Source organism: Cydia splendana, chromosome 1 (genome assembly GCF_910591565.1).
Source record: "Cydia splendana chromosome 1, ilCydSple1.2, whole genome shotgun sequence".
Classification (NCBI taxonomy): domain Eukaryota; kingdom Metazoa; phylum Arthropoda; class Insecta; order Lepidoptera; family Tortricidae; genus Cydia; species Cydia splendana.
Window position 1 is genome coordinate 23,302,886 of NC_085960.1, and position 12,402 is coordinate 23,315,287.

The 12,402-nt window shown below is 33.9% G+C and overlaps 1 protein-coding gene across 1 annotated transcript in view; it reads right to left on the reverse strand.

The window, feature by feature from the left end:
* Positions 1 to 9,015, reverse strand: part of LOC134797654 (phospholipase A1 1-like) — a 93,606-nt gene extending 84,591 nt beyond the window's left edge. Inside the window, exon 1 of the mRNA XM_063769999.1 lies at positions 8,665 to 9,015. Within this exon, the coding sequence (XP_063626069.1) occupies positions 8,665 to 8,734 (70 nt within the window). The 5' untranslated portion in view covers positions 8,735 to 9,015. The remainder of the gene's footprint in view (positions 1 to 8,664) is intronic.
* Positions 9,016 to 12,402: the final 3,387 nt, after the last annotated feature.

The window sequence follows — 12,402 nt, forward strand, 5'->3', positions numbered from 1 at the left end:
AGAATGTGTACGTCCCTGCGCCGACGGATCGGAAGCCAACCGAGCTGAGAACGGAAGTCGGAGATGTGGTCATATTTCCGCAACCCAAAAATATATCGTATGCATACATTTTGCAGAATGTTAAATGTCCAGTTCATGTTAACGTTCCACAAAAATATCGGTAAAAAAAGGTGGAAAGTTAGGTAACCTACCGCAGAGCGCAGAGTAAAGAAACTGAAAGAATTTAATGATTGAATGCAGAAGAGATAGTATAACAACCGGTTAAACCTCATTGGTTCACTCAATGAACTGCATCGTACTACGATTACGCAGTTCACTTTTACTTTCTGCATATTGTTTTATTTATCCCAACTATCTAAACCATAATACCTACCTGTCGTAGTAAAATTACGTTTTCTTTGAATAACAGAAGCATTCTGATAAACGAGGTCTTGAAATTAGATGTTGGTACTGCACGGACCAACGAACGTACAGACTGACATTGTATGGTGCAGTTCTACTAAATCGGTTATAAGTAGGTCAAACGTTTAACTGAAGCGATTGGTAAATAGTTATATGTCTACAAGTGCGAAAAATAGGAAATTCGGAACGAGCGGCGAATTTTAAAACACGACCGAACGAAGGGAGTGTCTTAAAGCGACACGAGTGCGACGAGTACAACGTTTTACAGTACATATGGCCATTTAAATATAGATACGTGCTTATGTAGCACAGGGTGTCGTAATGCAGCCAAGGACCGGAAAACCCCTCTTTACGCTTAATCCTATCAATTCGGTAACCCAATCGATTCGGTTACCTTATCATTCGGTAACCCTATCATATTGTTACCTGATTGTAATGGTAAGCTTATTGAAACCTAACCCTAACCTTTAACCGAGTTAATCTCAAAACCCCATGGCGATAGGGTTTTTGTCAAGGGTTTCTAACAGGTTTTCATTCAGTTATGGTAACCTTTATTATCGGTTGCTTATTGGTTTGCTACATTTAAAGTAGTTTTAGTGATGTGCCGTCAGAACTAAAAAAATCCAAAAAAAATTTGTTCATTTTGTTTATTTTATTTATTTTATTCGTTTTATTCGTTTTATTCGTTTTATTCGTTTTATTCGTTTTATTCGTTTTATTCGTTTTATTCGTTTTATTCGTTTTATTCGTTTTATTCGTTTTATTCGTTTTATTCGTTTTATTCGTTTTATTCGTTTTATTCGTTTTATTCGTTTTATTCGTTTTATTCGTTTTATTCGTTTTATTCGTTTTATTCGTTTTATTCGTTTTATTCGTTTTATTCGTTTTATTCGTTTTATTCGTTTTATTCGTTTTATTCGTTTTATTCGTTTTATTCGTTTTATTCGTTTTATTCGTTTTATTCGTTTTATTCGTTTTATTCGTTTTATTCGTTTTATTCGTTTTATTCGTTTTATTCGTTTTATTCGTTTTATTCGTTTTATTCGTTTTATTCGTTTTATTCGTTTTATTCGTTTTATTCGTTTTATTCGTTTTATTCGTTTTATTCGTTTTATTCGTTTTATTCGTTTTATTCGTTTTATTCGTTTTATTCGTTTTATTCGTTTTATTCGTTTTATTCGTTTTATTCGTTTTATTCGTTTTATTCGTTTTATTCGTTTTATTCGTTTTATTCGTTTTATTCGTTTTATTCGTTTTATTCGTTTTATTCGTTTTATTCGTTTTATTCGTTTTATTCGTTTTATTCGTTTTATTCGTTTTATTCGTTTTATTCGTTTTATTCGTTTTATTCGTTTTATTCGTTTTATTCGTTTTATTCGTTTTATTCGTTTTATTCGTTTTATTCGTTTTATTCGTTTTATTCGTTTTATTCGTTTTATTCGTTTTATTCGTTTTATTCGTTTTATTCGTTTTATTCGTTTTATTCGTTTTATTCGTTTTATTCGTTTTATTCGTTTTATTCGTTTTATTCGTTTTATTCGTTTTATTCGTTTTATTCGTTTTATTCGTTTTATTCGTTTTATTCGTTTTATTCGTTTTATTCGTTTTATTCGTTTTATTCGTTTTATTCGTTTTATTCGTTTTATTCGTTTTATTCGTTTTATTCGTTTTATTCGTTTTATTCGTTTTATTCGTTTTATTCGTTTTATTCGTTTTATTCGTTTTATTCGTTTTATTCGTTTTATTCGTTTTATTCGTTTTATTCGTTTTATTCGTTTTATTCGTTTTATTCGTTTTATTCGTTTTATTCGTTTTATTCGTTTTATTCGTTTTATTCGTTTTATTCGTTTTATTCGTTTTATTCGTTTTATTCGTTTTATTCGTTTTATTCGTTTTATTCGTTTTATTCGTTTTATTCGTTTTATTCGTTTTATTCGTTTTATTCGTTTTATTCGTTTTATTCGTTTTATTCGTTTTATTCGTTTTATTCGTTTTATTCGTTTTATTCGTTTTATTCGTTTTATTCGTTTTATTCGTTTTATTCGTTTTATTCGTTTTATTCGTTTTATTCGTTTTATTCGTTTTATTCGTTTTATTCGTTTTATTCGTTTTATTCGTTTTATTCGTTTTATTCGTTTTATTCGTTTTATTGGTTTTATTTATTTTAAGTACTTTATTTATTTTATTTATTTTAAGTACTTTATTTATTTTATTTATTTTAAGTACTTTATTTATTATATTTATTTCAATTATTTTATTTATGCTTAATATAATAAGATTTATAATACTACACCACACAGGTAGGTATAAAGATAAACAAAAAAAACGGCAAAAAAAATTGTTTGTGCTGGAGGCTTCATAGACCGCCCATGCCAACCTCGGTTATTCAATAATAAGTTGAATTTAAGTGTGCGTAAAGATTACAATCGTTTGAACAGGTCAAAAACCTTATAATGAGGTAACTGAATAGACTGGGTTTTTATTTCGGTTACCGGTAACAGAGGTTAACTCGATCTGATACGGTTACCGAATCAAATTGTTACCTTAACAGACGGTTACCGTTATGGTAGGGGTTTTTATAACCACTTCTAAAATAACCCTATGAAAAACCCCGGTTAAGGTAACCGGTTCCGGTCCCTGAATGCAGCACCAGATTTACTGTAATAGTACGTTACGATACAAGAGCGAATAGTAGGAAATTCGCAACGAGTGGCGATAAATTGAAACACGACCGAAGGGACTGTTTTAAATCGACACGAATTGCGAATTATCTTTTCGCACGTGTATTGTACAACGTTTTACAATGCATACAGCCCTTTAAATTTTCGACATATGCACGTATTGCACGTATTGTGCCAATTACTGCCCTAGGTCGGTAAAGTAGCACCATATGTACTGTAAACGATATACTTATTATGGTCAGCTACGAAATACTTAAAGGCTTGGCTGCATAAAGCTGATTTGTATTTAAGTAAGAAAATAGATCATCTAACTGAATCCCAGATCTAAGGTTCAATTGAAGATTGTTGGTTCTAAAAGCGACACATCAAATGATACAAGTCAGGGCCTACTCCCATTTGTCCCACCCGTTTGTACCCAATGGCAATAAATAGGACATCATTCCCACTTTTTACCACTGGGCCGGACAACTGGAATGAAATAATCCCACTTACTATTTACCACTGGAACAACTGGGAATAATTGTCAAGCGGATCCCAAGCTCCCATGAGCCGTGGCAAAATGCCGGGATGACGCGAGGAAGAAGAAGACAACTGGGAATAAATAAATGCCATTAGTACAGTTCGGTTATTACACTTATTACCTCTCTATTAGATGATGCATAGTGATGGCAGTTTTTTTTTTAATTAGGAGATTATAATAGCGATTTTTGATATTTGAGGATATTCTATCTAGAATCTCTACGAGATCAAGCTGGATTAGATACCTAATCCAAAAAGTAACAAGTCGAAGCAAACTTTTCTCATCATCGTCGCCCATTGTTTGCATTAATTTGTATAAAGGATTTTTGGGTAGGTATGTGCTTTAGTACAATGTGCCGTATGAGATGTAGTTTTATGTAATGTATCTTGGACTATGATTATGAAGTGGACCAAGATAAGTACCTACTTAAGTACATATTTTATTTCTTACAAACTATTACATAAGTAGGGTCGCCTAAGACCGGATGTGACCTAAGATCGTATGCATAGAATTTACCGTAAACGAAGCAATATTTTTCTCTGATGGCAACATAGTTTGCTTCGCCATTTTATTCCGCCCCTCCCGTCATTCCGCGATCGGCGCTGCGACGACCAGCACGTGAACACCGGACGTTTAAAAAAAAGTTGCCGTTTTTTCAAATTTCACCTTGATCCGGTCTTCCCTCCTTGAGTTTGTTTTCACGCTATGGTAAGTATTTATCATTTTATTGCTTTTTAAGTTAATTATTGCGTGGTTTTAGCAAATTCTCTATAGATTTGTATACTTTGATTACGCCTAGGACGTCTGTAGGAAAAGATCCGGACTTTCCTCCCCTTGCCGAAGATCGGACTAATCACTGAGGCACTTAAAAAACTCAGCGGTTCTCAAAATTTCGGATCGTAATAAAGGGATATATAATATATAATAAAAAAAACGTGATACGTGACAAGACAATATATCTACGTGAATTCAGCCCTTTTTTACAAATAACCAATGTATATCGTCTTAATTCACCATCTTAGAACGCTCCCAGGCTGAGTTATTAAAGTTTGAGAATCTCAATTTAGCTCCAATTTGCCTGAGGAGGTAAGATCGGACCATAGAATTAGATGACAAAGAACAACTGTCAATCTTCAAAAGTGTGACCGAAAATGAAATGCAAGTGTGTGCGTAAATTGTCAATGTGAGATCAAAAATAGTGATGTCATGTGACAACATATTAATAATCTGTCGATGTTTGATTGCTTTATCGACTACTTTTTCAAATGTGTTATTTTAAACGTTAAAATTCTACGACATTATGACGTATAAATAACACTTGCACTGCGTTTGCCATCAAAATCGTTGCAGACTTATCTTAATGTAACTTTTACTGTGTTGGAAAGTGAAGTTTAAGTTTACCGCTATACATGAACACTTCAAAAAGGTATAACAATCGTTATTATTTGAAGTCGGTTATAAAAGCTAATATCTTAATTATGTCTTGTGAAGAAATAATTACATAGCTATTAATATACCGACAAGTTATCGATACTGTCATATGAACATTTTGTCAAGCCCTAGCGTAAAGTAACAGATTATGTTTTTACACAAAATATTTTAAATTATAGACTAGTATGATAAAATATTAGCACACAAAGGAAGACAAACTTATAATGAAGTGTATAAACCGGCTTCTTACGCTTTTTACGCTGTTAATTTGACAAAATATCGTTATGAAAATTTCGCTCGGAATATCATAAATCCTCTCAAATTATTATTTGCTTGGACTATTTGGCCCTGTGACACTGCAATCCGGCACACTACAAGACACCATCTTCACTGAATTACTTTATTTAATACTTTTCGTCCTAATCCGTGTATATTTTTCAATTTGAAAATTACCGTGATAAGCTCTTGGCCGTCCGCGGCCGTCGTCAAACTCAAAAGTGGTTACGATTTCTCTTTGGTAGTCTGACTCTTTCGCACTCATGGGATATTCATATACGTGATGGCTTCCCTTTCGCATACTTCAGCTGTCTGTCAAGCGCGAGCGGATGGTAGGTCTATGGATCGGACTAAAAAATCGCAAAAAAGAAAGAACTAGTTGGTCTAGTCACACCACGCGGAATATCAGGATGATTTTGTGAAATGTTATTGTTAAGTTAAGATCGGATACTTTCCTGTTATGCACTCTAATGCCGCATCAACAGAGTTGAAGTTATGCAGTAGTCCGAACTTCGGCAACGCTAGAGTTTCGTGTAACGTATCCAGAAAAAAAAATCCGTCACTTTGAAGGCGTGTCTCACAGAAACTATTGCGTTTATCGAAATAAATAAAATATGACCAAATTCATTGTTTCATTGTTAATTACTTTCAATAACAGCACATTTAGAAAATAGTCGTAGGGTATGAAAAAAAATTATAACTGCAACCCTGTCAAAAATTGAAAAAAAGCGTCCGATCTTAGCCTTAATGCAATATTTCGATCACTGGATTCTGAATGTTTAATGCTTATTATGGGGAAAGTGCTACTCGTACCTACTCGATCTAATACGAGTCGCACGGTCAGCAATAGCATAAATACCGGCATATGCGTGTTTATTAGAAAACAGTCAAGCACGAGATTAACGTCAGAGATATCGATGGAGCGAAAAGGCGGCGATCTTTTCACTCGGAAAATGGATAATTAATAAGCACTTTTAGTTTTCGTTTGGAATGAAGCATTAATTATTGGCAATAATAGGTACCATAAGGTTTATAATGAGAACCGGATTCTTTATTTATTATTTTGACGTCTCTGCCAAACTACTGAGCTAGTTTTGATGAATGGGATGTCAATCGATTCCTCTTTATGACTCGGATGACACAGGCTACATTTTAAACCGACTTTAAAAAAGGAGAAGGTTCGGTGCGAAAGAATCCGTTCAAGAACAACTCTCACTTAACCAACATTTTTTTCCACAATAATGAGATTAATGAGATAATAGTTTGTTTTATAGTACCTACCTACTACCTAATATTCTGAAGTTTCAGATTTTCCCTCAGTTTCGTGTTTAAAAAACACTAGGTGTATACGTGATAGGATGGGTATGGTAATTACAGCTTTATGGTCTTAAGTTTAGTAGATATCTAAATAAAAAAAACAACGGGTTGCACTCCGGGCGTGCCGACAGAAGTGAAAACTCAATGACTAGTCCAAAATGTCTGCAGCACTATGTATAATTGTCCCATCCTCCTTTCTATTGAAAAACTTTAGTACCGAAATTGCTGGTCAGTGAGCTTGTTTAAAATTCGAAATTCAAATTTGTAGCGTTAATTGTTTAAAATTCGAATAGAAATTGTAAAGTTACCTTGCAGACCTCGCATCTAATAGTACATTATTGTCGAGGCTCGGAAGTAGCTACTTGCAGGCTGAGGATTCGTTTTAAACGGACGACCTTGGGAGTCCGTTTAATTGAATCCGAAGCCAGCAAGTAGCCTTCCAGCCGAGTCATATATAGTGCTTTTCTCAAAAATCGTGCAAGAAATATAAATATCATAGAAATATTTTACAAAAGCAACTTTCTTACGTATATATTTTCACAGAAAAAAGTAGAAACAATTGAAAAAATTAGCTTTGCCGCCTTTTTATTTTTTTAATAAAAAAATAGAAGTGTATTTTACTGACGAAAATACGCCAACCTATTTGAGACAGCTAAATAGTCGCGGTACTAATCATCTGTTTGGCTGTTTAATGGGCCTGTGCCTTCATTTGATATGGCCATTTCAACTTTTAAAAAGTTTGGAACTCGACAAATAATGGAATTTGTATGCAACATTGCAGTCCCAAAATCGAGACTGCAATGTTTTTAACTTTTTAATTTTTGACTGACCATAAACTACGCGCTTCGCAACCTATTTTTTAAACGGCAAAGTCGACTTTGCCGTCCATTTTTGAGAAAATATATTTTCACTTTTCATGCTCAAAAAGTGCACCTTTATGTCGTGCGTAGACGACATAAAATCGCATTTTATGCTCTAGAGCATAAAAGTAAAATTTTCTTCTAAGACTAAGGTAATCGGTCTCAACAGACAAACAGTTAAAACATATTGCACAATTTTACTGAGCAATAAAATTGTGTAGATGACAAAACTTGTTATATTATTTTATTTTTGCTACAATTTATTAGAAATCCGTATTTTCTGTCATTAAATTTAGTAAATCACATAAAATAGGAGTCGATTATCGTTCAAAAATGCTCCGAAATGTTTGACTTGGCAGAAAACCAAGCGTCTGAAACTCTGATCACATGTTGAAAATTAAAAAAAAATAATTAAATAGTTAGTTGGCGGGAATTGGTTATGTAGTATGTTCTTTCGCTTTACGACAATTTCGTGGTGTAAATTGCCGTGAAAAATATAATTATTTTCCTCGCAATCGAAGTGAAAAGCAGAGTGTACAACAAGGGCATAAATGTCCATTTTTACCCTCGTCTACTATTTTGGTCTTCGCTTCGCTCAGACCAAAAAATTGCCTCTGGTAAAATGGGTCACTTTATGCCCTTGTTGTACAATCTACTATTGGTCATGATATTTTGAGTTTTATTCACCAGTACTAGAGTTCACTTTTATTAGCGATTTCATCAAGATGTAGCTTTATTGAATTATATTTAAGTGATATAAAGTTAGAATGTAACTGTGAGATCCTCGTATTTCAACCCGTACAAGATTAGAACCTTTTTCATGTAATGTCATTGAGTTTTTCTTTATTGATTTAAATGCCATCTAAATGAGTGGCCATCTAAACGTTACGGTCACGTGATCGCCTTACGCTGTGTCGAGTTTATCATTTTTTCCCCACCTCAAAAAGTGCCCAGCGCCGCTAAAGAAGTTTTCACTTCAAAAATAAATGTACTTAACAGAGTGGGTGCCACAATGTAAACGCCGAAATGGTCGGCCTAAGAGGAGATGGCGGAACGACCTGGACACATTTCTCAGCAACTGCACGGAGGCTACAATTAATCGTGAAGATTGGAAGTCTAGAGAGGATCGAGGCCTTTGCTTAGCAGTGGGACACTATAGGCTATTAAAAAAACTTACCAAAATCGATAGTCATTAAGATGAATAACACTAGAACACACTTAAACACACACATATTTGTAACACTCATAACTTCACCGTCAGTCCTTTTAAAAAAATTCTAAAGGTTATAGACATATTTATTATTCATAAAAAAATCGCAAGCATGTTCCAGATTCGAATGCATACCGCGTGAACATGGTAAAGTGAACGACAGTTTAATGACGCGCAACAGAAGGGGCGCGTGCGCGGCGACAGCCACCGAAGAGAAATGCTCAAGATCGCAACCGTGACCATGCTCTACCTTCCCGCTAACCGGTAGGTTTTAATTGAAGTATCAACAAAATATTGCAGACAAGAATTCTGCAAGATCCAATTAAACAATTTATTATTTATTTTATGGTTACCACAAACTTTTCAGCGAAGGAAAACTTCGAAAAGCCATTCCACAATCTACTTCTGCAAGATAATTCAAGGAGGTATCTGGACTGGAGGTATCTCTGTCTATGAGTGCATTTAGATGTAGGTAGTGTCTATAGGACAAGGTAAAAGCTGTTGGTGTAATCATAAGAAATAGATACATAATAATTCCCAAATATTCTTACTTGTTGGTCATAACCGTTGGTTTGTCGCAGACCAGGCAGATACAGATAGATAAGAAAATCTTCTAAGGAAGAAACTCATGTAGGGTCAATAAGAATTCGCACTATCGATATTTAAGGTGATCAGAGAGTTTGGTATTGTTCCATCTTTGGCAAAAATGCTTTCAAGAATGAAAAAGTGCACTCGACATTTTTGTAAAAGAAAACAGACCTACTTGAATTGCTGTACCTATACCTAAATAAGCTCTATATTTCACTAGATAGGTATATTTATTTATTTAAGAAATTTTATATAAAGTTTCGTTTGTAATTCTTAGGTCTAAATTTCTCTTTTATAAGCGAAACGAAATGTAGTTTTACCAAATTAACTGGATTCCTCAACGGAACCAGTTAACGGTCGCTTCATCTAATCACCTCAGCTAATCGTTGTCACGCCTCCAGTTTTTGTTGCTCGGCATTGAACTTGCCTTATTACCTATCTAGAGCAACTACCAGTTACATTCGTAACTGGTGTGTATGCGCTTTAAGACTTCACAATTTCTCGGGCCCACAAAAGCGGTTTTTTAGATTTAACGAAGGTACCTACTAAATGCCTTTTTTAATAAATGCAGCGCCATCTGTGTTAAGCTTTGTGCGTTTATCCTCATTTAAGGATAAACAGATTTTCACAAAAATTTAACATAAAAATTAAGAACCTAAGTAAAGAATAATTTCCTTATTCTTAAAATTATTGCTCCTCTGAACTGAATCACTGGACAAATTCTGCTTTTCTGTCCACAAATACGCAACTTAGCCGACACTTTATTAGCAGGCGCTTAAGAAACATGACAGAACGCCCGTAGCCAAATCAAAAGTGTAAAACAACGGCAGTTGCGTATAGTATAACAAAATATAACACATTTATTTTTCATCGTGATAAACATAATCCTGATGTAAAATAAATAATGTTAGGAATCAAGGTTATTTATGAATTACATACAAAACTAAATTCGGAACCTACACTGTAGTGTTTAGTATGAATAGTGACAGTCTGCGTCATGCCTTGAACAAACAAATACTGCCCAATATTTCTTTATCTTGTAGCTTGAAGCTAATACTTAATTATACATTTTTTAAATACAAGACGATGAGTGCAACAAGCCCATTTCTTGCCGAGAAAGTAGGTAAGATGTACTTAATTGTTAGACGGGTTTGGCATAAAAATTATTGTTAATGTATTTTTAGGTTATGTCATAGATTTAATATATAGAGATCCCGTCTCAGCGAGCTGTCACTGTTGCCACTTTTGTTTTTTAGTGTACGATTAACAATGAGGCCCACCTTGCTGTAGCCATGTCGATAAAGTCATATCGATAAACTATCGACATTTCTTGCAATTTTAATTTTACTTCAAAGGTTTAACGATACCTAAAATGAACAAAAACGCTTTTATTCTTTATTGTGGTTATCAGATCACAATTTTATAGTCACGCCCCAGCCAGAACCAAGGGAAAGTTCAGATATTTAATTAAAATACATAAATACCTACTAAAACAGGTGTTTCGCAATAATTGAATTATATTATAATATATTCATTATCCATTAGCATTTCAATTATGTTTATGTTTAACGAAGATATTGAAGCTTCAATTAATCGCTATTGCGTTCCGCTGTGTAGCGTTTATCGATATATAACTTGATTAAAATCGACTTTTCACATCTCTAAAAGAGCACACATATACGCTTTTACGCACACATACACAGCCTGGGCGCATCAAAAGAGGCAACACTTGATTTGAAGTCCATCTTGTCAACAGTATGGTTGTCCTTTTTTGACAAACGGCATTTTTAAAAGAGCGAGGAGAGAGAAATGATACTAGTTGCTGCGCCGTGAAAGAGAACAGAAAACGTTGGGCCCTTGGGTTATGTTTAGCAAACGTCTCTTTTTGCGTTTTCTTATGTATGGGGCAATCGACGTAAATGTGTAAATGATGGTGCTATTAAAAAGTAATCACAATTATTTGTTTATTTGGCAACATTATTGAGAAGTTTTTTACCCTTATAAATTATCTTTAAATTAACGCCATCTACTCGATACTAGGCCAAAGGTTATGGCGCCATCACTCGAAAATATTCGACCATTCCTTTGGCCTAGTGTCGAGTAGATGGCGTTAATTTAAATATTTGACAAATTAACACATATTCAGTGAAAGAATAAGGAGCAAAGTCAAATGGCAAAGATGGCAGTAAATGTACTGTGGCTACATAATTTACTATAACAGTAACTCTCTATACCTACACTCTATTCTCTTTGGCTATACCGACCACAATTAGCGGACTGATCAACACTGCAGTGAAGTATGAAATTTCTCATACTTACAAATCTTACAATAAAGTTTTGCGAACGCTATAATAACGGTGACATACGAGACGGTCTGGTGCAAAGTGCAACCGACCCTTAATATACACTCATGGACTAATTTAGAGAAACGCAATAAAAACGTTTAGTTACTAGAGTTAGACCAAGAAAAGTCTGCAGCGATTTTGATAGCCCACGCAGTGCAAGTGTTATTTTATACGTCATAATTTCATAGAAGTTTGACGTTTAAAATAACACGGTAGGCCCTTGTGTTAACAAACTGCCTTGATCTGCATTGATGCATCAATTTCATATTTTATTGTCTGTGAAAACTTATCAAAAAACAGTTTAAGCAGGCACAGTATGTATAAGTTACTCTATGGTTTACTAGCTAGCTTAGTGCTGCACTTTGGCGGCAGAACATTGCAGTAATACTTACCCCCTATTAATATGTAGGTACTCGGCTAAAATCACATGAATGACCGTCACGTGGTATGTTGTTATCAACAAATCTATCTTGTTGACTTTTGACTTAGCGGCCTCGCTGCAAATACAAGTGGGTGAATCAACTTTTAAATGTCCACATGATGAAATTATTGATTTTAATTTTATAGTGTTATTTTCCATATTTATATATTTTATTTAAAAGATAATTTTCTCTTGTTTATGATTACCTATTTATAAAGCAGTGCTGTTTCTTTAAGAATTTACTGAATTTGACGAAAAAAAATTCAAAAGTAAGTAAGTATTTTAAACAAACTAGACATCAATTATTGTTTAAACAATTATTCTACTTACATTAATTAAACAATGCAGTAT